The 21,751-nt window shown below is 45.8% G+C and overlaps 1 protein-coding gene across 1 annotated transcript in view; it reads left to right on the top strand.

Annotated features, from left to right (window-relative positions):
- Positions 1–21,751, top strand: part of CCDC66 (coiled-coil domain containing 66) — a 561,787-nt gene that overhangs the window by 225,334 nt on the left and 314,702 nt on the right. Inside the window, exon 7 of the mRNA XM_069643663.1 lies at positions 16,070–16,197. Within this exon, the coding sequence (XP_069499764.1) occupies positions 16,070–16,197 (128 nt within the window). The remainder of the gene's footprint in view (positions 1–16,069; positions 16,198–21,751) is intronic.

Below are 21,751 nucleotides of genomic sequence, written 5' to 3' on the forward strand. Positions count from 1 at the left end.
TGCCCCACGAAACATAGTTCCCGGGCTGAATGGGAGGAATTCCGAAAAAATATGATGAGCGTCTTCGAGAAAGCGGCCTCGACCCCCTCGAAGACTGCCGAGAGCGATGCTCTGGTCGAAAGACCCGAAGGTCCAAAACGCCACGAGTCGCAGCACCCTGCGAAGGAAGCTTCTTGAGCGCGTCACGAACCCTCGAGTAAAGCAAAGACCTCGAATCCTTCTTCGAAGGTGCCGTCGACGAAGGTTCTGTCGACGCCGAGGTCGATGTCTTAGACGCCGTTGTCGAAGGGACCTTCGACACACGGGTCTGTCGACTCGACGCCATCCTCAACACTGGCGTCGACGCCAAGGAAAGTCACGGTTGCGGCGCACCCAGTGGCTATTCCCAGGTCTTCGATGACGATGTCGTCAAGATTGTCGATATCCTCAAGCAGAATTCCGATTCTATCGAGGACCTCGAGGCCTCAACCTTTGTTCTTGACGCCACGTTCGAAGCCTTCGGCGTCAACGACATCGACGTTTTCGAGGCCGATTACAAGTTTGACACCCTCTGCCTTGGAGATGGGTTTCACACCCTCTGTGAGTTCAGACCAATTGAGAACAATGTCCTCAATTATGGAAGAAGGAGAACTGTCTGACCAAGAAGAGACATTTGAGTTGCAGGGATCTGCAACCCCAGTTCAAGAGGAGTTATCCTCAGAGGAACGCAGCTTAAAGGAACTCCATGATTCCTTACATGAGGCAAGTGGTTTAGACACTTCCCCAGAGGTGGAGTTCGCTAGGCCAGACCCGGGGGAGCATGCTGAAACCCCTTACAAAGCCTTAATGGCCAGGATTACAGAATTTATGGGGTGGTTAACACCTTCACAGGCTTTCCAACAGGATGACCTCAAAGATATTCTTGATAAAGGTCCACAGGAGGATCCTGTAGTACCTTTTCATAAAGCTCTTCAAAGAAAAATAATGACGAACTGGGAAACCCCAGATGTCGTCCCGACAGTAAATAAAAAACTGTCTACTAAATACAGGGTATCTATTCAGACCCTGAGTTTTTGTCCAAACACCCATCCCCAGAAAGTCTGGTGGTACAGGCAGCATCTTATACGGACATCAAGACTGCTTACCCTACCGTCCCACAGGACCGGGACGATAAAATATACGATGCTATGGCTAAGAAAGTCTTTTCGGCATGTAGCATGGGGTTAAAATCTATTAATGCTACTTGCACACTTGCTAGATTTAGCCATACACTTTGGGAGTGTGCTTCTACAGCGGCTGACTGCATCCCGGAGGGAGAAGAAAGGGAGGCGTTCCTAAATATCATAAAGGACGGTAAAGACGCTATGTGCGAATCCCTCCAGACGGGCATTGATTCGGCTGACAGTATCAGCAGAGCAATGGCGGCAAGTACAACAACCAGGAGATTTGCTTGGTTGAGAAAGTCTGGTTTTGCCCCAGATGTGCAAGCCAGGCTCTTGAACATGCCATTTGATGGCTCTTCTTTGTTTGGGAAAAAGGTGGATGACAGTTTAGAAAAACTGCAAACATCAAAGGCAGCAGCAAAATCCCTAGGCGCTGCAATCAGTCAGACACCTTTTCGTCCCACAGGAACCTCTGCGAGAGGCAAGTCCTTTCGCTTCTACTGCGCATTCGGAAGAGGTAGAGGACGACCGGCTCAAAGGGGACAAAGAAGAACTACCCGAGGTGGACGGGGTAGATATTCAAAAGCCGCAGCAACAGCAGGTGCCTCTTTACCATCGGCATCTGCATCAGCCGCCCCAAAACCACTCTGAGGACTTCCCTCACAAGACACCTGTAGGAGGCAGGTTAACTCAACATCTGGCGGAATGGCAGGCTATCACGTCAGATGCTTGGGCATTGGAGACAGTTGCACAAGGTTACTGCCTGCCTCTCCTACGCATACCTCAGAGTCATCCACCGGGGATCAGCTCTCAAAAAGCTCCAGATCCGCTCCACTTGCAGGAAATTTTAGACCTGCTAGAGAAAGGTGCCATAGAACCGGTACCTGTAGCGGAGAGGAACAAGGGCTGGTACTCCCCTTACTTTCTCATACCAAAGAAAGACGGAGGACTGAGACCCATCTTGGACTTGCGAGAATTGAACAAATTCCTCAGGAAAGACAAATTCAAGATGGTAACTCTCTCTCAGATCCCTTCAGTTCCAGGACTGGTTGGTATCTCTGGACCTTCAGGACGCTTATTTTCATGTGCCAATCCATCTCAAACACAGGAAATACCTGAGGTTGGCAATTGGCAACTCTCATTATCAATTTCGGGTGCTGCCATTTGGGCTGACCTCCGCCCCGAGGGTCTTCACCAAGTTAATGTCGGTAGTGGCTGCAAGTCTAAGGAGGGAAGGGATTCACGTCTACCCCTACCTGGACGATTGGTTGATCAGAGCTGTATCTTCAGAACAAGCTCAGATCCAGCTAGATCATGTTTGCCACTCCCTTCACAGACTGGGCTTCTCCCTCAATTTAAAGAAGTCACAAATGATACCATCGCAGAGACTCCAGTTCATTGGAGCGATCCTGGACACTTCCCTGGGAAAAGCCTCGCCACCAGAGGTGAGGGCTCAAGATATTCTACAGATGGTCACCAAGTTTCAAAATGCCCAACGTCTCCCAGCCTTCGACTTTTTGAGGTTGCTAGGCCTCATGGCATCCTGCATTTTCCTAGTGCCAGAGGCCCGCCTGAGAATGAGATCTCTCCAGTGGGCACTGAGAACTCAGTGGTCACAATTCTCAGGGTGAATGACAGATCTTCTTCAGGTTCCCGACAGGGTGGCTCGAGACCTTCAGTGGTGGGCCTGTCAGGAGAACATTCTGAAAGGAGAGCAGTTTTGGCAACCTTGGCCGGAGATAACCGTAGTCACGGATGCCTCACTCACGGGGTGGGGAGCCCACACCAACGACTTGACCATCAGCGGTCGTTGGTCTACATCGGAGTCCAGACTACATATCAACCTGTTAGAGCTGAGGGCCATCAGACTTGCGCTGAAGGCTTTTATGCCATCTGTACAAGGAAAGAATGTCCTGATAATGACGGACAACACAGTGGCCATGCATTACCTCAACAAAAGAGGAGGCGTAGGATCACTACCTCTGTGCAGAGAGGCGATGCAGCTCTGGTTTTGGGCAATCCAAGAAGGAATCTCTCTATCGGCAATTCACCTAGCCGGAGAGAAGAACTTGACAGCGGACGCTCTGAGCAGGCAGAGCACAGTCTCCCACGAGTGGGAACTAGCTCAGGAAGTCCTTCAAGAGATCTTCGCCCTTTGGGGAACCCCTCAGGTGGATCTGTTTGCCACCATTGTCAACAGGAAGTGCGATCTGTTCTGTTCAAGGGAATTTCCCCCGAGAGGAGCTCTGGGAGGCGCGTTCATAGTGGACTGGGAGTTTCCACTCCTGTACGTGTTTCCACCGGTCCCTGTCATTCCTCAAATGATCAGGAGGTTAAGAAGATTCCGGAACACCATGATCCTAATTGCCCCGGATTGGGCCAGGAGAACGTGGTACCCGGACCGTCTAGACTTGTCCATCTGCCCTCCAATTCGACTTCCACTCAGAGAGAATCTGCTCTCACAGAAGGGAGGTCAGGTTCTCCATCCAGACATCAAAACCCTCAACCTTCACGCTTGGCTTCTGAAAGGCTGAGGTACAAGGATTGGGACCTCCCTGATGACGTTATGGAGGTGTTGCTTTCGGCAAGAAGGCCAGCAACGAAATCTTTATACCGCTGCCGTTGGAACAGATTTTGCAACTGGTGTAGGGAAAAGAATATCGATCCCTTTTCATGTGGTACATCAATGGTTTTGTCCTTCCTACTTTATTTAGCGAATTCAGGCCTTCAGGTTGGCACCATCAAGGGCTATCTCGCAGCGCTATCCATCATCTGCGGAAGAACCATCCTATTTCAAGTTACCCTTGGTAATACAGTTTCTAAAGGGGTTAACTAACGTTTATTCCCCAAGACCATTCCAGGTTCCCCTATGGGATTTAAATTTAGTCCTAACTTTCCTGATGGGCACACCTTTCGAACCACTCCACTCTTGTTCGTTAAGATTTCTTACCCTTAAGACTGTTTTATTAGTAGCACTTACATCTGCTAGAAGGGTGAGTGAGTTAAGAGCTCTTTCTTGTAAACCCCCCTCATACAATCATTGACAAAGACAAAGTTGTTCTGCAAGTGAAGCCTAATTTCCTCCCAAAGGTGGTTTCTGAATTTCATATCACACAGAAGATTACCCTTCCATCTTTCTATCCTCCTCCCCATCCGGGGAAAGAGGAAGAGAGGTTACACAGGCTGGACCCAAGAAGGGCTTTAAGTTTTTACATTAGTAGACTGGCTAGGATAAGACAAGCAGACCAGCTGTTTGTAGGCTACGCAGGTCACAAGCTGGGGCTACCGATAACTAAGAAGACCATTTCCAGATGGATTATTTTAGCCATTTTGGAATGTTATAAACTGGCAGGAAAAGAGCACCCTCAAAATCTTAGGGCTCATTCGACCACAGGGATCGCAGCTTCATCGACCCTCAAAAGAGGAGTGCCGGTTCGAGACATTTGTGCGGCTGCCACATGGTCGTCCGTCCATACCTTTACACGGTTTTACAACTTGGATTCCTCCTCCAGTCAGGAAACTAGGTTTGGAAGGGCAGTATTGCACTCTATTCATCAATAAAAGGAAGCATGAAGTCAGTACTCCCACCTCCAATAACAGAATACTGCTATGGGAGCCTAAGATAAGGAATACGTCGGAGGACACAATCCCTTCGAAGAACAAGTTACTTCTTACCTTGTAGCGTTCTTTCGATGGGATGTTCCTCCGACGTATTCCTTATCGACCCTCCCATCCACCCCCGCAGTACTACTTCCCTTGTTGTTGCAGCTTACGCTCCTTCAGGGTGATTAGTTGAGTCCAGAAACAATTATTGTGGGCTACAAAACGGAACTGAGCAACAGCGGCTGTCGAGGGACATCGACTCGGCGGACGTCGACGCGCAGCGCCCTCTAGAGAGAAAATTTCCGAGGCCAGCAAAGCTGGAAAGAGATATCTAAGATAAGGAATATGTCGGAGGAACATCCCATCGAAAGAACGTTACAAGGTAAGAAGTAACTTGTTCATCTATACTGATAGTCAGTATGCTTTTGGGGTGGTTCATAACTTTGGTTGACTCTGGGTTGAGAGGGGTTTCTTGACATCAACATGGCCCTTTCATTCTACGATTGCTGTCTGCACTCACGTTTCCAAAGCGCCTAGCAATAGTAAAATAGGAGGCACATAAAAAGATAACATGCAAAGTGGGAGAGGGAAACGCATTTGCAGACAGAATTGCGAAACCAACTGCCACTGATTTGAATAATAAAATGATGACAGTTCAGACTGAGGAAGTACCCTGTATGATAGAAGATGGAATTGCCACTTTCAAAGAGATGCAGGCCGAAGCCACGGCCGATGAGATACAACGGTGGGCAGAGGGCTCTGCTGAGATTTAGAGGGTTGTTGGGTGGACAAGGGAACAAAAAACTGGATATTGCCAAATTCTTAAGTGACTGCAATGGTCACAATGGCTCACATCCCTACCCACATCTGTGAGAAAAAAAAATAATACAGCACCTATCTACGGTATGGCAGAATGTAAACATAAAGAAGAATGCAGAGAGGTTGGTGCAGAACTGCATTACAAGTTTACAACACAATGTAGGAAAGGGAACAGTGACTCCAATAGGCAGTTTTGACCCGCCCTCTATGCCTTTTGAGGTAATCCATTTTGATTTCATAGAGATGGAGAGGTGCCAAAACTTGAAATATGTCTTAGTGGTGATCTGTGCATTCAGCAAGTGGGTGGAGGCATATCCCTTAAAAGACTGCACAGCAATGAGTACGGCAAAAGTAATACTTAAAGAATACTTTTCCCGTTTTGGCTTGCCCCGTGTCATATGGTCAGATAACGGTCCACATTTTGTGGGTGCAGTGGTATTACAGATATGTGCAGGTCTTCAGATTGATAAGAGATTTCATAGTTCGAGGCATCAGAGTTCGGCCGGTCTTGTTGAGAGGCACAACGGAATCCTCAAGTAAAAAATTAGCAAGATATGTTTAGGGAGCAAGTTGAGTTGGGTGGATGTATTACCGATAGCGCCATTGTGCCTGCGTACGTCTGTACAGGCTAGAACTGGGCTCTCCCCGTATGAGATTGTGATGGGGAGGGCGGCGAATGTTTGGTGCGCACCTCAGCCAAAGCGGTGAAGTGGAACACCCTGTACTTAGCACTTATTGTGGCCTTTTAATGCAGAAATTGCGTTTGATTCATCAGCAGGTGCAGGAGGCTCTACCCATACCAGATATACTTGTCCGGGGCACGCGCTGGAGCCAGGAGACTGGGTGCTGCTTAAAAACTTTGAGAGGAAATCGTCGTTAGCACCCAAGTGGCGTGGCCCCTATCCAGTGCTCTGGCAACGCAGACGGCAATACGGGTGGATAGGAGGAAGTTGTGGATCCATGCCACCCATGCCAAGAAGATCCCATCTTCACTGAAAGACTTGCCCAATCCGGACGACCGGAAAGAGACAGTGGTCCCAGAAACGAAAGAAACTGCTGCCAGTCCACCGCCGCTAAATCTGTCCGAGCGGGAAGTGAAACTCGAAACAAAGCCTGAAAAGATTGCCAAAAAGGGGGGCGGGCAAAGAGTGCCCCAACGTTGCCCGGCAGAACCTATATCACTGTTGGCCGACACGAAATCTGCATTGCAATTAACGACAGATACTAAACGTGTACCCCTTTGTGCCCACCAGCACTTGCCAGAGCCAAAGACCGAATCCGCATCACTGTCGCGGCGCACACCAGAATCTGCCATTGCGCCGCAGGCTGGCTCTGAGCCTGGATCTGGAAGTGCACCGGCACTGTTCACGGATCACACAATACCAGGAGTGAGGCGATATGATTTGCGGCCTCGAAAGACAGTGATCCACAGTTCTTTGGCGTTTATGCTAACCTCTGGTTCCGCTCATGGACGGAGAAGGAATTAGAGGTGTAGAGGAGAGAAGCGTGAGAATTGTGCAAGTCGGACAATTAAAGACTTGCGGCTCCTCTGTGCGATCATAAAAAGTACATGTGTCCTGAACCAGAGCGGACAAGCTGGTCGCACATGGTACAAAGGCCATAGAGAACTGTTCAGAAGTCCTCTGAGCAGTATGAGAGAGGATAAGTGATCTTGCCTAGAACGAATAAGCAAACCAAGCTGCAAAGTGCTGGCAGACTAAACTGTTGACAATTCCTTTGAACTTATTGACATCCGTACAAGTGCGACGAAGAGATATCCACAACGAACTTTGTCAGGAAGAAGGACGGTGAGAAAAATGTCGGGACCGGTTTCAGCCTCCTCCTGCACCACTGCTTAGAATGAGTTAGTTATGAAGACTGTAAACTTAGGGAAAACGCATGGTAAAAAAAATGGTATGCTGGCTTTGACAATAATCATGTGCTTCATGAGTGTTGTAGCACCAATAACGACAGCCTTCGTGTTATGGTATGTGGAGTCTATACACCCATTGGGAATGTTTTTACCAATAGTTAATATATCCACTACCGAAAGCCCCATTCAGGTGATTACTTATATCTTGTCCCCAATGGAAGAGAGACACAGAGAAGGGTATGGGAACAGTACGCTATTACTCATCATGAACATGACGCATGCAATTCTAAAGAAAAATAATTGTTGGGTATGCGCCCATTTACCGCAGCATGCGGGGAAAGGAATAGGTTGGTATGTACAACCATTACCATTAAGTTCTGCATGCAGTGCATCTTTAAGTGCAATGTTTTATGGGAAGTGGAATAAGAGTAGTACGGGTCAATTAGATAGAACAAACATGAATGAGTTTGAGGAAATAATTGAGGCCTGTGGTTTGTTCCATATTCCATAAAGCACGAGTTTCCCAGAAACTACGCGAAAAATAACACGTCAAAATAGACAAGATAGATTGTGCCCACCAGTTAAAACATCTGTGATGATGTTTCGTGTAAGAACAGACAGGAACAAAGATGCAATTCCCCCTTCTTACACAGTGAATTACAACCCGAGAACTGTTCCGTTTTGTCTAAAAAAGAAAGGATCCTATTCAGTAGGAACATTTACTGGATGCATGAATACAGCGGTACTAAAATGGGAAATAGCACCAGTATATGTGGGAGATCCAGTCTATTTTATATGTGGAGAAAAATCAGATCCTTGGTTGCCCAGAAACTGGGGGATACATGTTACGTAGGTCTACTGTTCCCGGGAGTATTCCTCTTAGAAACAACAGACATGGCCAGGCTATCCAGATCTCGAACCCAAAGGAGTAGCGAAGGTGTTTTGATAGCGAAGGGCGTAGCAAAATCATTCATTCCATTCTTGTCCCATATGGTGAACTCCTATAACATAAGGCAGCTGTCCAGAATACTAAAAGATACTATAAACGCAACAACAGATATACTATTTAACATGACGTTAGAAGAAAAAGGAATTAGGTTAATGACACTGCAAAATAGAATGGCTCTCGATGTAATCCTGGTTGATCGTGGGGGAATTTGCAAGATTGTGGGATCAGCATGCTGCATATTCGTAGATGACTACTCTCCTACGATTTTTGAAGCAATAAAGAAAATGCATGTCCTAAGCTCCGAACTCCCTACTGAAAAAGGGGGCTGGGCAATAGAGTCCTGGTTTTGGGGAATACTGCGTTCTTGGGGATGGAAGTTGATTGCGATATTAGTAGTAGTGTTTGGAATATTCATAGCGTGCTGTTGCATACACTGCCTACCGATAGTTTGCACTGAGATAACTGAGGGATGTACTAAGGGATGTATGCATATGATAACAAAAAGAAAAACTTATGGCCGGGATGACAGAGACACAAATGAAATGAAAACAGTGAAAGAATTAATGGCTATAGATATTAATGATGATGATGTTTATAATAGCATGAAAAATTCAGACATAAGTACTTCAGACTTATCATCATCAGAGGATACAATAAATGAATGAGATGTTTGGCATACGGCCAAAAGGAGGGTTTGTCGGTCTAGAAAAATTGACACCTCTCACGATTGACGGCAAACGTATTTTGGTGGCCGAAGGCCAACCGTCTCATGTACGAAACAATAGAAATACAGGTTTCCGAGTTTGACCAATGAACGACCATTTTGATGTAACGAGGATCGCCATTTTGTTTTCTAACAATTGCTCATTGCTTTCTGTTCAAATTGCTTTGCAGCACATTTCTGCTTACACTCCTCGACTGTTAACATTGTTGTCTGAACGTGAAAGGACAAGGCCGCAAAGCTAATAAGAGTTTGTTGAAACACAACGTAGGCAGCTCCGGAGAGGAATGCCTGGCTCCCTCCCGAATGTAGCCTTGAAGCAGAGCCGCAGGGCATTTAATCATTTCACAGCTGCCAGCCAGTCTCGTTATATGGTAGAATATGTTAGAATAAAGCAGCTGAAGGCTTGAATTATGCTCTTCTTACGGCCCCCCTTTTCCGAGCCCTGTAGAGCGTGTCGGCTCCCAGGACACGAATAGCACCTCATAGATAGCAAGTTCTGGAATGTGACTCTTCCCCCATATGTAGCTCGCTTACAAGAACAGAAGCACAGTGTTCTGTTCAACAAAGAAAAGATGTCTCTGCACTTGCAAGGTTGCATATTGTTACTAGAATATATATTTGAAGGTGTCATATTCGTCGGAAGTGTCCATCAAACCGAGTTCAAAGAAACCCAATAAAGGGGGGTGTTAAACATGTCACAGCTGATTGTATGATATGCATTTTGTATATATGTAACTGATGTACGTAATTCACTCTTGCGTCTCTCGAGGTCTAGAGATACACGTCGCGGGGCGTGAGACCGAGTTGGCCAACTGAGACTCTTTGCTTTGCAATAAACCCTAGCTTTGGGAATACAACCTCGTGTCTGGCGTATCTATCGTGTGTAGTGACTTGCCTTGTTTCCATAACGCGAGGGACCCCTAGGGGCCCCTTTCAAGTCGGTTGTACATCCTAGACAAACCATGAGCATTTTTAAGTTGGAGACCTGGCCTATTTGCCATATTCAAAGTCTTATAGACAATCTAATCAGTTTAGGATTCTCACCCTTTATGTTAATTGGCCACTTTAATGGATTATGGTCAGTCTGAATGGTGAAATGAGATGGGGTCTCTGCTTCCTAAGGGCCCACACATTGGGAAAACAATCTATTTCCACGGTGACCCACATCAATTGTCTGTCCTTAAGCTGACGACTAATAACACGTATAGGATATTCCTTGCCTTTGGCCTCATGCTGTGAGAGGACTGCTTTTCCAATGTACGAGGCATCGGTCTAAACCATAAAAAGTCTGTTGGGTGCTCTGAGAATAGGTACCTTGAACAATGAATCCATAAGCCCTTAATGGTCTTCTCACACTCCTAAAAGCAAGATACCTTTTTAGGTGGAATTGCTGTGGTAAGAGCAGTCAAAGGGACCATTATGGTGCCGTAATCTGCCATGAAATTCCTGTAGTATCCAGCAAGGGTGTTGGGGAGAATTCTCAGAAATGTACTAATTCCCTCTACCTTAGAGACCCCCAGCAACTTTGCTGGATTTTGAGGACTTGATTTTTTTAACCTGGAGAGAGTGAGGCCCTTGATTTCCCGCCCCCCCAGCTACCCCCCCACTCTCGTATTTTAATGTGATTTTGTACAGTGTTTCTTTTGGTTGAGGAGTCTGACAAACTCCATAGGCATCATCTTTTACATTGTCACACAGCACCTTCTGTGCAGCGACACCGGGAAGTCTTTCAGATTTCCCAAAGGTTTAAATACCTTCTCTGGGATAAACTACTGTTTTCCAGAGCAGTAAAGTGAAATTGACTTTACTTGCATTTGGAACTTTCTAGACCCAGCACACACTATCTTACAGTAGGGTGCTGGAGGGCTTACTTAGTATCCCCTTTGTCTAGCATCTTATGTAACATTTGTAGGTTACCCTTTCATCATTGAATGGCTGGTGGGAGTGGTTTACTTTTTACTACCATTATGGGATTTTACCGCGGGCTGCATTGTCAAAATGGCCTGGTCTTCTTTTTTCGCCATTTCTTTGTGCAAAGATCCTTCTTGAGATTTCCTCTGCGCGCCAAACCAGCTTTGGTCCCTTTGTTCATTTTGCCTTTGGTGGGATTCACAAGTGAAGCCCACCTCTGGCTCCAGGGTGTCTGGAGGGGGCAGGAAGCAAGGGAGGTGCCCGAAACTCCCTGTGCTTAGTCTCCTAGGAGACAGGAATGCACTAGCTGTCCGGCAAGGACAGCCACCCTGCTGGGTGACTGACAGCTAGGCTGGAATGAATGGGAGCAAGCTGCATAAATGGCGAGGCTTTTTGGCTAGGAAGGAACCGCGGTGGTGCTATTTGCGATAGACGCGAGGAGCTGAAGCACTGAAGTGCCACTTGTTTGAAGATTGCCGGTTGCGAGCGGTGACCGCCCCATTCCAGTGCAGGAGTCCAGACATCCTTCCTCTTGTGCCCACGACTGAGGCTCAGGAACAACAGGATCTGCAGAGGTAAACCAGAGCAGAAGTCATCTGCTGCAATTATTCTTCAACCTAAAGGTACTGTACAGTCTAAGAGAACTCTCCTCTTGTTGTCCAGCCACTTGTCCTCGTTGGAGACTTGCTTGGTTGCATGTGTAGAGTTGCTATCAGCTTCTTTACCTCACAAGCCTAACCAGCTTGTGGCCCTACTTTGATTTCTTCTATTCTACCTAGACTTTCAAAACATTGTGAGACTTTCTACTTACCTGCAAGAAGTGCTTCAGTTCTCCTTGGCTTTTGCTAACTTAAACATTCGCTGGCCTGGCTCCCTGAATGACTCTTCTCTCCTCAGTGTTTTTGCCTTTCTTACAGGAAAGGGTTAACTGGCTTTACTTTGGGGGGGTTTTGAAAGTACTTACCTGTTTAAGAATCATTGTATGAATACTCGTTTTATTCTGATCCATCTTTTCTTTGACACTCTCCTAAGAAAGTCTGAATGCAAACCGTGATACATTAATGTCTACAGCACCCTAGCAATTGAAGTCACCTGAGGGCGTGGGTAGAGTGTGAGCCATCCCAAATGGGTATCTGGGGATTTAGAAAACGAAGAGTGTGTATTTCATTGAAGTCTGTGTGTTGCTTAACATTGCTCCCTTCTGTAGAAGGCTTACTAATTAATAATTGTTTAATCAAGAAACCTTGTGTGTAAGAGTTTATTTGGACACTTGTCACTGTGAATCTCTGTGTAACTCCCCCACAGCTCACATTGACCCCTCTTGAGATAAGCCTGGCTACTCTACCACACTACCAACCTGTGTAGTACAGACTTGTACCAAAGGTTGGGATCTTATTGCCAGGAGGGCAGGGTTGTTGTAGTGCACCCAAAGGTACTGCATCCTGCCTAAGAGGACCTAAAAGGCTCACCTGGGTTTGGGTTGTAGAGATATCCCAGTCTTATACCACTTGTACTTTACTGCGTAGAGGCTGAACCTTACCCCCATCAACCACATGCCCAAGGTAGGTCACTGATCCATGTCCAGTCTGGCCTTTATGGGGGAGGACCTGTGGAAGGACCTGCAATACTGTCTGGAGGTGTCCCCACGTGGGGCTGAAAACTACAATATCAAGATATGCCATGCACAATTCATCAAGTCCATTCAGGACATGGTTGACCAACCTCTGAAACGTAGCAGGTGCATTTTAATATCCTAAATGGCATTACCCTGAACTGGTAAAGAATCTCAGATGTGGAAAATATAGTCTTCTCCTTGCCATTTTCAGACCGAGATATTTGCCAATATCCTCATGTAAGGCCATTCTGGGCTGCAACCCTTCCAGATGAATTGGAATCATAGCTGGTAGGATAGCTCAGCGGGTTGAGCACTTGCTGCAATTTGTATGAGATCTGCAGGTTTGAATCCCGGCTAGACCAACTCTGCTTTTCCTACTTCCGAGGTCAATAAATGAGTTCAAACTTTGGTTGGATGTTAATTGTATGTAAATATTTGTACCATGCTTTGGCAAAAGCGCTATGTCAATAACCTATCATTAATTATAAGATCCACAGTCCCTGAAGCTTACATCACAAAGGAGGTTCACTCCTGTGGTATGAGGAAAAACTTCTGAAAGGGACAGCTTTTCCCTGTTACCAGTCCCTTATCTCGCCACCTAGGGAGAACATTGCCCAAACTGCAAAATCCATGGCCTATTTCCAAGAAAAGCTTTTCCCCAATACATACTTATCTGGAATTGATGGCTGTCCTGAGTCTTACCTTTCCTTCCAATCCAGGGGAAAGTGACTCGATATTCACTGACAAATGCAATTGTAGCATCTCACCTTTCAAACTTGAAAGCCGATGACTTGACCAAGTTCCTACATGCCCCAAATGAATTGGCAATGAATATTTCAGTCATCATGGCGATCTTTCATCAGTGGGGCTTTCCTGTTCTAGATGGACTTGTTTTGACCCTATACATATTGTCTGGGGAGGGGGGCTTCATTCCCTTGGCTAAGCTTTCAACCTAGATTAGTCCTGGAAGTTACTTTATGGGCTCCTCCCTGATTTTCCCCCCACACCCCTTTCCCTCCTCGTCAATCATTGCTTACCTTCAAGGAAAGCATTACTGCATGTTGTGTCTAGTGGACCCTTATTTCCCTACACATGTTTCTCAGACCAACTTCATCAATCAAGGGCAGGTTTCAAATTCATATGAACGTTCAGGACCTTCTTTTATAGCAAGCAGGTGTGGTGCTTCACTCATACTTTCTGTTGCTGACCTTGTTAGTACCTGGAAGGTTACCTTATTCTCGACAAGGGATAATTGATGAAAAAAGTTCCATTATCTGCACTGAGGAAATACGGTGACAAGGCAGTACGAAAGCAAACAGTTCACATTTTGTCATTGATCTCTTGTAGATGGTATTGATCTCTTGTAGATGGTATTAATCTTCTCACGCCTTCATTAAGGATTGTCCTTTCTTTTCTTTTATGCCTTATATAGCCTTATATGCATTCAAGTTCCACCTTCCAAGCACTACCTCTCGACTGTTTTGGCTTATCTTAACACTCCTTAAAGAATGAGGTTGTTAAATGAAACTTCATCCCATGGCCACCATGGGACAAACAGAAGGCACAGGGAGCATGTTTGAGGTAGGAAGGGGCACCTGTAGTCTGACAGTGGAGGTAAGGCAGGGGCCAGGCAACACCCATTCTCTGTGTGGACGTCTGAGATCGCTGGAGGAAATCCTGCGAGATTTCGGGAATCTCACGTGATGGATGGGAGTCTATTTAAAGCCCCCACACCCAACACCACGTGCTAGACATTCAAGGAAGCCTGTTTGGAATCAGCTGACCCTCCCTCCCGTGTCCAGAAGAAAGAGGGAGAGAAAGAAGGCCCTGAGGACAGCCAAGAAGAAAGCAAAGAAGAAACGGAGGAAGATGAAGAGGGCCGCGAGAGGAAGACCAGAACCTACTGGTTAGTCTCTGGGTTCTCCTTTCTGGCAGAGCTCTCCCCTCATAGTGTCCCGCAAACCCTTTGCAACAAAAAGAAAGTGTTGGTGTAGAGCTGCCTTGCCCGTATCATTCTTGGGCATAGCCCACTTCTCAGTGATACTGAACTTGGTATACCTCTAGGAGAGAGCTCCTTGCCGCTGCAGCTCAGTCCGCATTCTCCCAGGTGCATATGACGCATAGAAAAAGACAGAAAAGAAACAGAGCATTAATGTAAGGAGTGGTAAGATATTGATACATTTGCCAACCACAACCTACTGATGAGCAGACATGGATTTTGTGTGCTGTTAACCCCTTTGAGACTTGAAGCTTAAGTCCTCTTCAACGGAGTGCAGATTATTTCAGCTACTTCTTTGAGCCCCCTGAACTGTTTCCAGGTTGTTGCTGGCTGAGACCTGGGGTCGTGTCAGAGGATTTGCCTCTCCACAGAGAGGAAGGATAGAGCCTCCATCAAAGCAGGTACACAACACAATAGAGGACAAGGATCGGTTGCTGTGTTGTGGGTGAGTAAAGGGACGCACTCAATTTTTAACTAGGGTCTCGCTCTATTTCCTAGATCCGGAAGAATGACTACGCAGACGGCAGGAGGGTCCTAGAGCACCCATAAAATGGCAATGCTATTCAGAGATTACAGGGGAGACAACAAAATTCCACCCCCACCCCATTGCATCCCCTCCCTTCATTGGACGCTCCCTGCTAGCTGTGCCCTCGCATTTCAGTCGAGTGTGGAGCATTCCCGTGTTGGGAGGTTGGCACGAGCATCAGGCATCAGTGTCCAGACGTCCCCGATGGTTGGCCACCAGGTAGGACGTTACACATCCAGTCTCCTTCATTTACACCCACCTTTCGTGGATCTGATTCCCCAGTGAGGTCATATGCAACTATGCATAGCCTTTTGATATTATTGCCTCTTGTAAATTGGAACTTCTTACTTGGAAGACTTCTTTCTTCAGCTAGGTGAATAGGTGTCAAGCTTTGAGTACACACAGCTGTTGAGCTATTTTACCGTCTGTACTTCGATATCTTATCATGTTGAGCGCTCGCTGATGAGACCTGTGTAATCTGCATTTCGCAGGTTCCAATCCCAGCAGAGCCAACCTAGTCTTCACTTAACCAGGAAATGATCCTTCAGTCTTCAATCCCAAGCCTAACACTTCTTCAGCATCGATGACCTTGCACAATGATCAACCTTCCTAGGATCTTACAAAGGTCTTTCACAGAATTGGCAGAGCTTTATAACATTGGGGCTTTATGCAAGTGGAACCTTTAAGCAAGGTTTTTGGCTGTATGTTGCCAATAGGGCACGCATGGAAGTCATACGTTCCCGCTTTAGAATGCCACTATAGATTGTTTTACAAGTTGTTGTAAATACATTGCTCCTTCCAAATTGAGATCAGTACAACCCACTCGTGGTTCCTGCATTTCAAAATGTTTTCTCATCCACATTTTTGATTATTTTGAACGTTGTAATATTTTTCTTTTTATCCTTTAGATGCACAGGTTGCTTTGAAGAAGAAAGAAAAAGAAAGTTCTTCAGATCATACACAATATGGAGTTTGGGCTAATTCTAGTCCTGGTAACATTAGGTCTGTGAAAATAAATACAACTGTACAACCAAAGGCAAGTACATGAAATCCTAGTATACATACTGACCACTTATATTGCAATTGGTGAATAGTTGTCTCCATCAGTGTTGTCAGGTGATCAGCGCCTACAAATGGCTCTCTGGCTGACCAAATTAACCTGCACATTTCAATGCCTTATTTTATGTTGTGGACTGATTCAATAAGTTACTGAACTGTGTGTATGTGAATTGAACTGGAAATAATTGATGAAATTAAAGTTATAGTGGGCAAATCTATTTTCATCTATGATGTGGACAAACATGTGCATGTGACATGTTAAAAAAAAAGCAACGTAACCCATTTGCTAAAACATTGGTTTCCCCATTGATCCATGAGGCCTAGCACCAGAAAAACAAAAATCTTGTACTGGATTCTGTGCAATGACTGCTGTTTAAATGAATTTCTAGAATCTGGCCTGGTGGACAGTTTTTAGAAGGAAACCCTAGTTACAGTGAACGGGGGAACTCGAGAGGTTAGCCAAATCCCAATCATGGTAGCAATGGAGAGCAGTCAAGGCTATTCTCAGGACAGTGTGAGTGGGGTCAGGGGTCCAAAATGAGTCTACTCGGTGAAGCACACAATAAATCAATTTAGACAGGAATGTATAAAAATACAGTATTCTAGACCTCAAACAGACACTAAACAATGAAAAAAGCAGTTAATACTATCGCACAAAATACTCAATAATAAATATATTTGCAATCACAATAGGTTCTTAAAATGTATTAAATGACTTAAATCGATAAAGGAAGGTAAGTAAGTGATGCAGTAAGATGGGGCCAAGTTGCAAGAAATATGCCATAGCTTCAGAAGTCCAATCTCTATGAAGAGTGGGGCCTTCTGCCCAAAAGTCACATTTCATCTCCCCAGAATCTGTCTGGTACAGGTAAAGTACTTGTGTTGGTGATTGTTCATGAGAAGAGATGCAACAAAGGTACTGGTAAGTAAAATGTCGTCTTAGCTTTCAGGTTTCACTGCTCAGGTGCAGCGACCAAGAAGAAGTGGAATGGAACGATAGAAAGAGACTTATTCTCGTTGCTATCCTGTGGGGGTTGGGGGAGACAAATGCTTTGCTTTTACCTACCCCATGACTACGATTTTCCCAGAGGATTGGATGGGTCGCTGGATGTTGGTTTCCCTCCATTGGTTTTAGTGAGAGTTGCCCAGGAGCAGAGTGCAATGCGTGGTTGCACTCTGGCGAAATGAAGAAATGCCCGATGGAGAAATGCAGAAAGCACTGATGCAGACCTCTTCAGGACACTTCACAGGAGGGGAGAGAAGGAGAGTTCCAGTGATGCCCACCGCACACAAACAGCAGGCGCCATTCCAGTTGCGGTTGAATTAAGACTTTCCAGAGCAGGTTCCCTTGAAGCTGGGAGGCTGCAATTCGGCAGGAAGGCGGCTTACACCACAAGCTGGCAACCACCAAAGTTCTAGCTGCATATGTGGAACGCCAATGGTTCTAGCATGGTAGCCCAGTGGAGAGCTGATCAGTACACCTGGTGGTCCAGGGACACCTTCCAAGGCTCAGGACGGCTGGATCCTCAAACACTTTGAGACTGGTTGGTCCGATCAGCTCAGGGTTGCAAGCACTGCAAAGGGCCTTTGCAGATCAGGTAATCCAACAGGGCTTCACCAGGCCAGACGCAGGAATGGATGCTGGGCCTCTTCAGAACTCTTCTTCGGATCTTCAGTCGTCTGTTCTTCTACACAGGATTCTTGGCTCCAACGCTGATCTGAAGAAATGGCTGCAGGAGTCCCCTTCTTTTCCAAAATCCAGCCTGGAAGATAGTACAAGCCCACCAATGTTAAGGATCTGCACCATTCAAACAGCAGGTAGTTGTCCAATGAGGGGCAACTATTGGTTTCACTCATGCTCCACACCTAGACTCTCCTGATTCAGGAAAGTTGAATGGGACCTGACGGTCCCGCCCACTTCTTGAGCCATGCACACACAAAGGCATCAATAGCCTGCGAAAGCAGCAGCTGTTGCAGACAAGTTCATGACCGTATATGGGATTTACTGACTTGGCAAGGCAGGCAGAAGGCCAAACAACAATCTGTTCAATTAACAATCAAAAGTCTTATGGCTTGGCCATTTTGGGGCACTTGTCACATTTAGGAGCCATACGCGATAAACGCGACGTGCAGACTAGAAATAAAATGGTAACAATATGATTGCTGCCACCAGCGTGTCTCTAGGCACATATAAAAGTAACCAAAAATCCGAAGTGTAAAAAGCTAGGGTGAAACAAAAGTATCCCTATTGCACTGCATTGTAAGATGTTGTGTGCAATGTTAAAAAGTTACAAAAAGTGAAACTTAGTTTCACAGTACTGATATTCTGAAGGACTGATCATTTTCCCCATAACACAATTAGTAAAAGGCCAGGCCAGTGAAGCTGAAGACTTCACTTCCCTGTAATATCAAGACAGGTACAAAAACAAAAGCAAAAAGCTTGGGGGGTGGGGAAGTTGCTAAAATAGATCTCCCCCTTAATGCGTCATCCTGCATCCAGTGTCATTTCCATCACTCCTGACCTTTTCTGTGAGTGCCTCCAGAATTGAGCACAATATTAAGATGAGACCTCACTAATGATGATTACTTGTTATGCATGTTCCCATTATACACCAAAAAGTGATAAAGGGAAATCTTTGGATTAATCAGAACTACTGCTGTTGCTCTGAGTCACCATTTTATTGTTTATTAAATTTTCTGTGCCATTACAGAAGAGGACCAGGCATTAGTTTTGTTTCTGATGCCGGATGGAGCAGTCCAGATGGCCTGCTAGGTCATGCCCCCCCCACACGGGCATACAATCAACTCCAGAAATGTGTTGGCTTCATTTATCATCAGTGAGTTGTGCAGCTTGATTCCATAAACCTGTTTCGGATTCTTGTGAATCTGCTTAGAATCACATGCTGTGCATATAGTCCAACATCTAGTGGTAATTGCGGAGTATTGCATCTTTTTTTTTTTTTTAAAGATCGAAAAAGGGATGTCAACCTGGGCGTGTCCGTAACACTATCCCTAATGTGTAGTGTACCCATGATCCCTGTTGGGTAATATTTTTCATTTCTATGATAAATCTTCCTTACCTGTGTCAACCCCAGAACATTTTGTTTTTCCTTGTTCCTGGGAGAATGGGAATCTTTTTCCCCCTCTAATCCTTTTTCTTTTTTTATGGGCACATTTTAGTAGGTCTCTCCATAATAAATAATAGTTTATTTAGCGCTCATACACAGGTGGAGTGCATCAAGGCGCAAGGGAACAAGGGAATACAGTATTAATTCTTAGGCCTTAGAGTTTCCGAATGATCTGACAGAAAAACTAGCATACAAGGCCTGACGGCATTTCTCCTATTGTAAGTACATGAAGTGTTACAGTAGTGTATGTTTGGATTTATAGATCTCTATAACCTTTGGACTGAATGCATTTACCTATGGCAGCACACTGCACCTTATGGGCAGTGTTGCTGGTTTGCCCCATGGGCTCCCATTATTACTTTCTCTTTAATGTACGGAGTGGAGAGATGAGTGGTCGTCTGTGGCGAGAGTCTCTTTTTCCCTGCAAAGTGAAAGGAGGAGGTGCCTTATTGCAGTGTCCACATTGCTGCGCGGGGGAGATGAGTGGTCTTCTGTGGTCCTTGTGAGTTTGCATGGAAAGCGGCTGCTTTGTGAGTCGGTAAGGCTTAAACGCGTATATTTTCTTACGTTTTGCTTGCTGCCGGGAATCCTGATGCCGCCCAGCGGGCCGTGTACGCAGTAACAATAGTGGCGTCTGCATGAGTTGTGCTTAGCCCAACCCAGCTTGCAGAGGTTAGTGCCCCTCAACCCCAATTGAACAATTGACAATCTATGTAACGGAAACGGTTCCTAATACTGGTGGGACAACAGAACCTAAAAGACCTGTGGCTGAACTGTCTGTTGAACTGTCTGTTGAATTGCCTGTCGAATGTCCGGTATCTATGGAAATGCAAAATTGGCGAGGGAGGATTGAAGAGAGCCTGGGGGGGTATGATTCTGGCTGCTATGCTTGCCCGTAACTCAAACGACTCATTAGAAACCCTTGGGAGCAGTGTGCAAAGCTTATCCAATCAATCTGAGATGCAGCAGTAGACTGTGGAGCCTCCTGAGGCATCAGAGGCTTGTTGGGGGGAGGTGAAATGTATCTGCCCCAACGGTGGATGTTTCCACTACCCAAGCTGTTGGTGAGCCAGCTTTAGTGCAAGCAGTACCATGTGAATGAATGCACTTCGCTAGAAACTCTATTTGCCATACCTAGCTACCCAGCTACCCGGTCGGACCAATTGCTGTCGTGGACCCACAGTACCCTAGTAGCCCTCAGACGGAATCCTCGCTAATGCTGGAGAACCTTGAGGGCCAACGCTCTGCCTTGGCAGAGCGTTTATCCCGAGACATTGCAGAGGTAAAAACGCACCTGGTTAAGTAGAAGAAACCTAAGGGCTTCAGGATTGATGGCCCCAGTAACGGTGAAAGCGAAAGTGGGAAATCAAAATTATTATCAAAACCCGGGATTAGCACACCTGTGCGAATGCCATGAGATGCAGCCTGCAATGGGACCGGCAAAAGACCTGGTTGATTGCGAGGGCTGCCATCTGTATAATTTGGGCTACTGGGAAACCCATGTTGAAAGCGTCCACAGGGAGGGGAAGAAAAGTGTATGCTCACGTAATACGCTCACGCCTACTCCGATGAGTGAGTCTGGAAATTATTCTGTTTTAAGCACAGCAAATCTTGAATGAGGCCCATCTGTCAGCTGCAGCTGTTGTAAAATTGCAAAATAATGTAATGACGGCCTTAACAATTCCAATGGCTCTATTTTTCTAAATTCTATTCTCTTAATGACACGTTGAAAGACCAGGCAACTCTTCTGGCAATGATGCATTCAAAGCTGATATTTTTGGAAAGCTTTACTGCTTATGTGCATAGTAGATTGGAGAAAGGGGTGTACGACTTGGTTGGAATCTATAAATGCCTCTGAAATGCTGAAAATGAACCCGTAGAGGTTTAAAAAGAAAATTCAAAGATCAGGACTGGATAAAGACACAGGAAACAAGATACATGCTAACTTTAGTGTATACATGTGAAAGGCGAGCTCTTAATCAAGTGCCTTTGTTTCCTAGCCAAATTTCCGCCCCTCCCCCCCCTACTATCGAGGTTTATTTATGAGATTGTGTTTGAATATTTTGCCAACGGTTGCAGTATTGCAAGTCTGGAAACGAAGCCCGAGGGAGCCACCGATATGTAGGTTTTGTGGGGTAAAGGATTGAATAGAATCACTGTCACCTGATGGTATGTAGGGAGCTTGTGGGCTTGAAAACTAGATACTTGGAGGTAAATTATTTGTAGGCATAGAGTGGTGGGATAGGCTGTTAATTGGGGATAACCCGAGTCTGATTTTGGTAGCCATGAAATGTATAGAAGTCGTCTTGAATATGGACATGGACAAGGATCCCGAGAAGGAATGCTGAGGGGTCATATGGTTTGAGCTTATCTATGTGTTATTAATTTCAAATGTTTTTAGGT

This window comes from Ambystoma mexicanum, chromosome 2p (assembly GCF_040938575.1).
Source record: "Ambystoma mexicanum isolate Mex_15411 chromosome 2p, UKY_AmexF1_1, whole genome shotgun sequence".
In the NCBI taxonomy this organism is placed as follows: Eukaryota; Metazoa; Chordata; class Amphibia; order Caudata; family Ambystomatidae; genus Ambystoma; species Ambystoma mexicanum.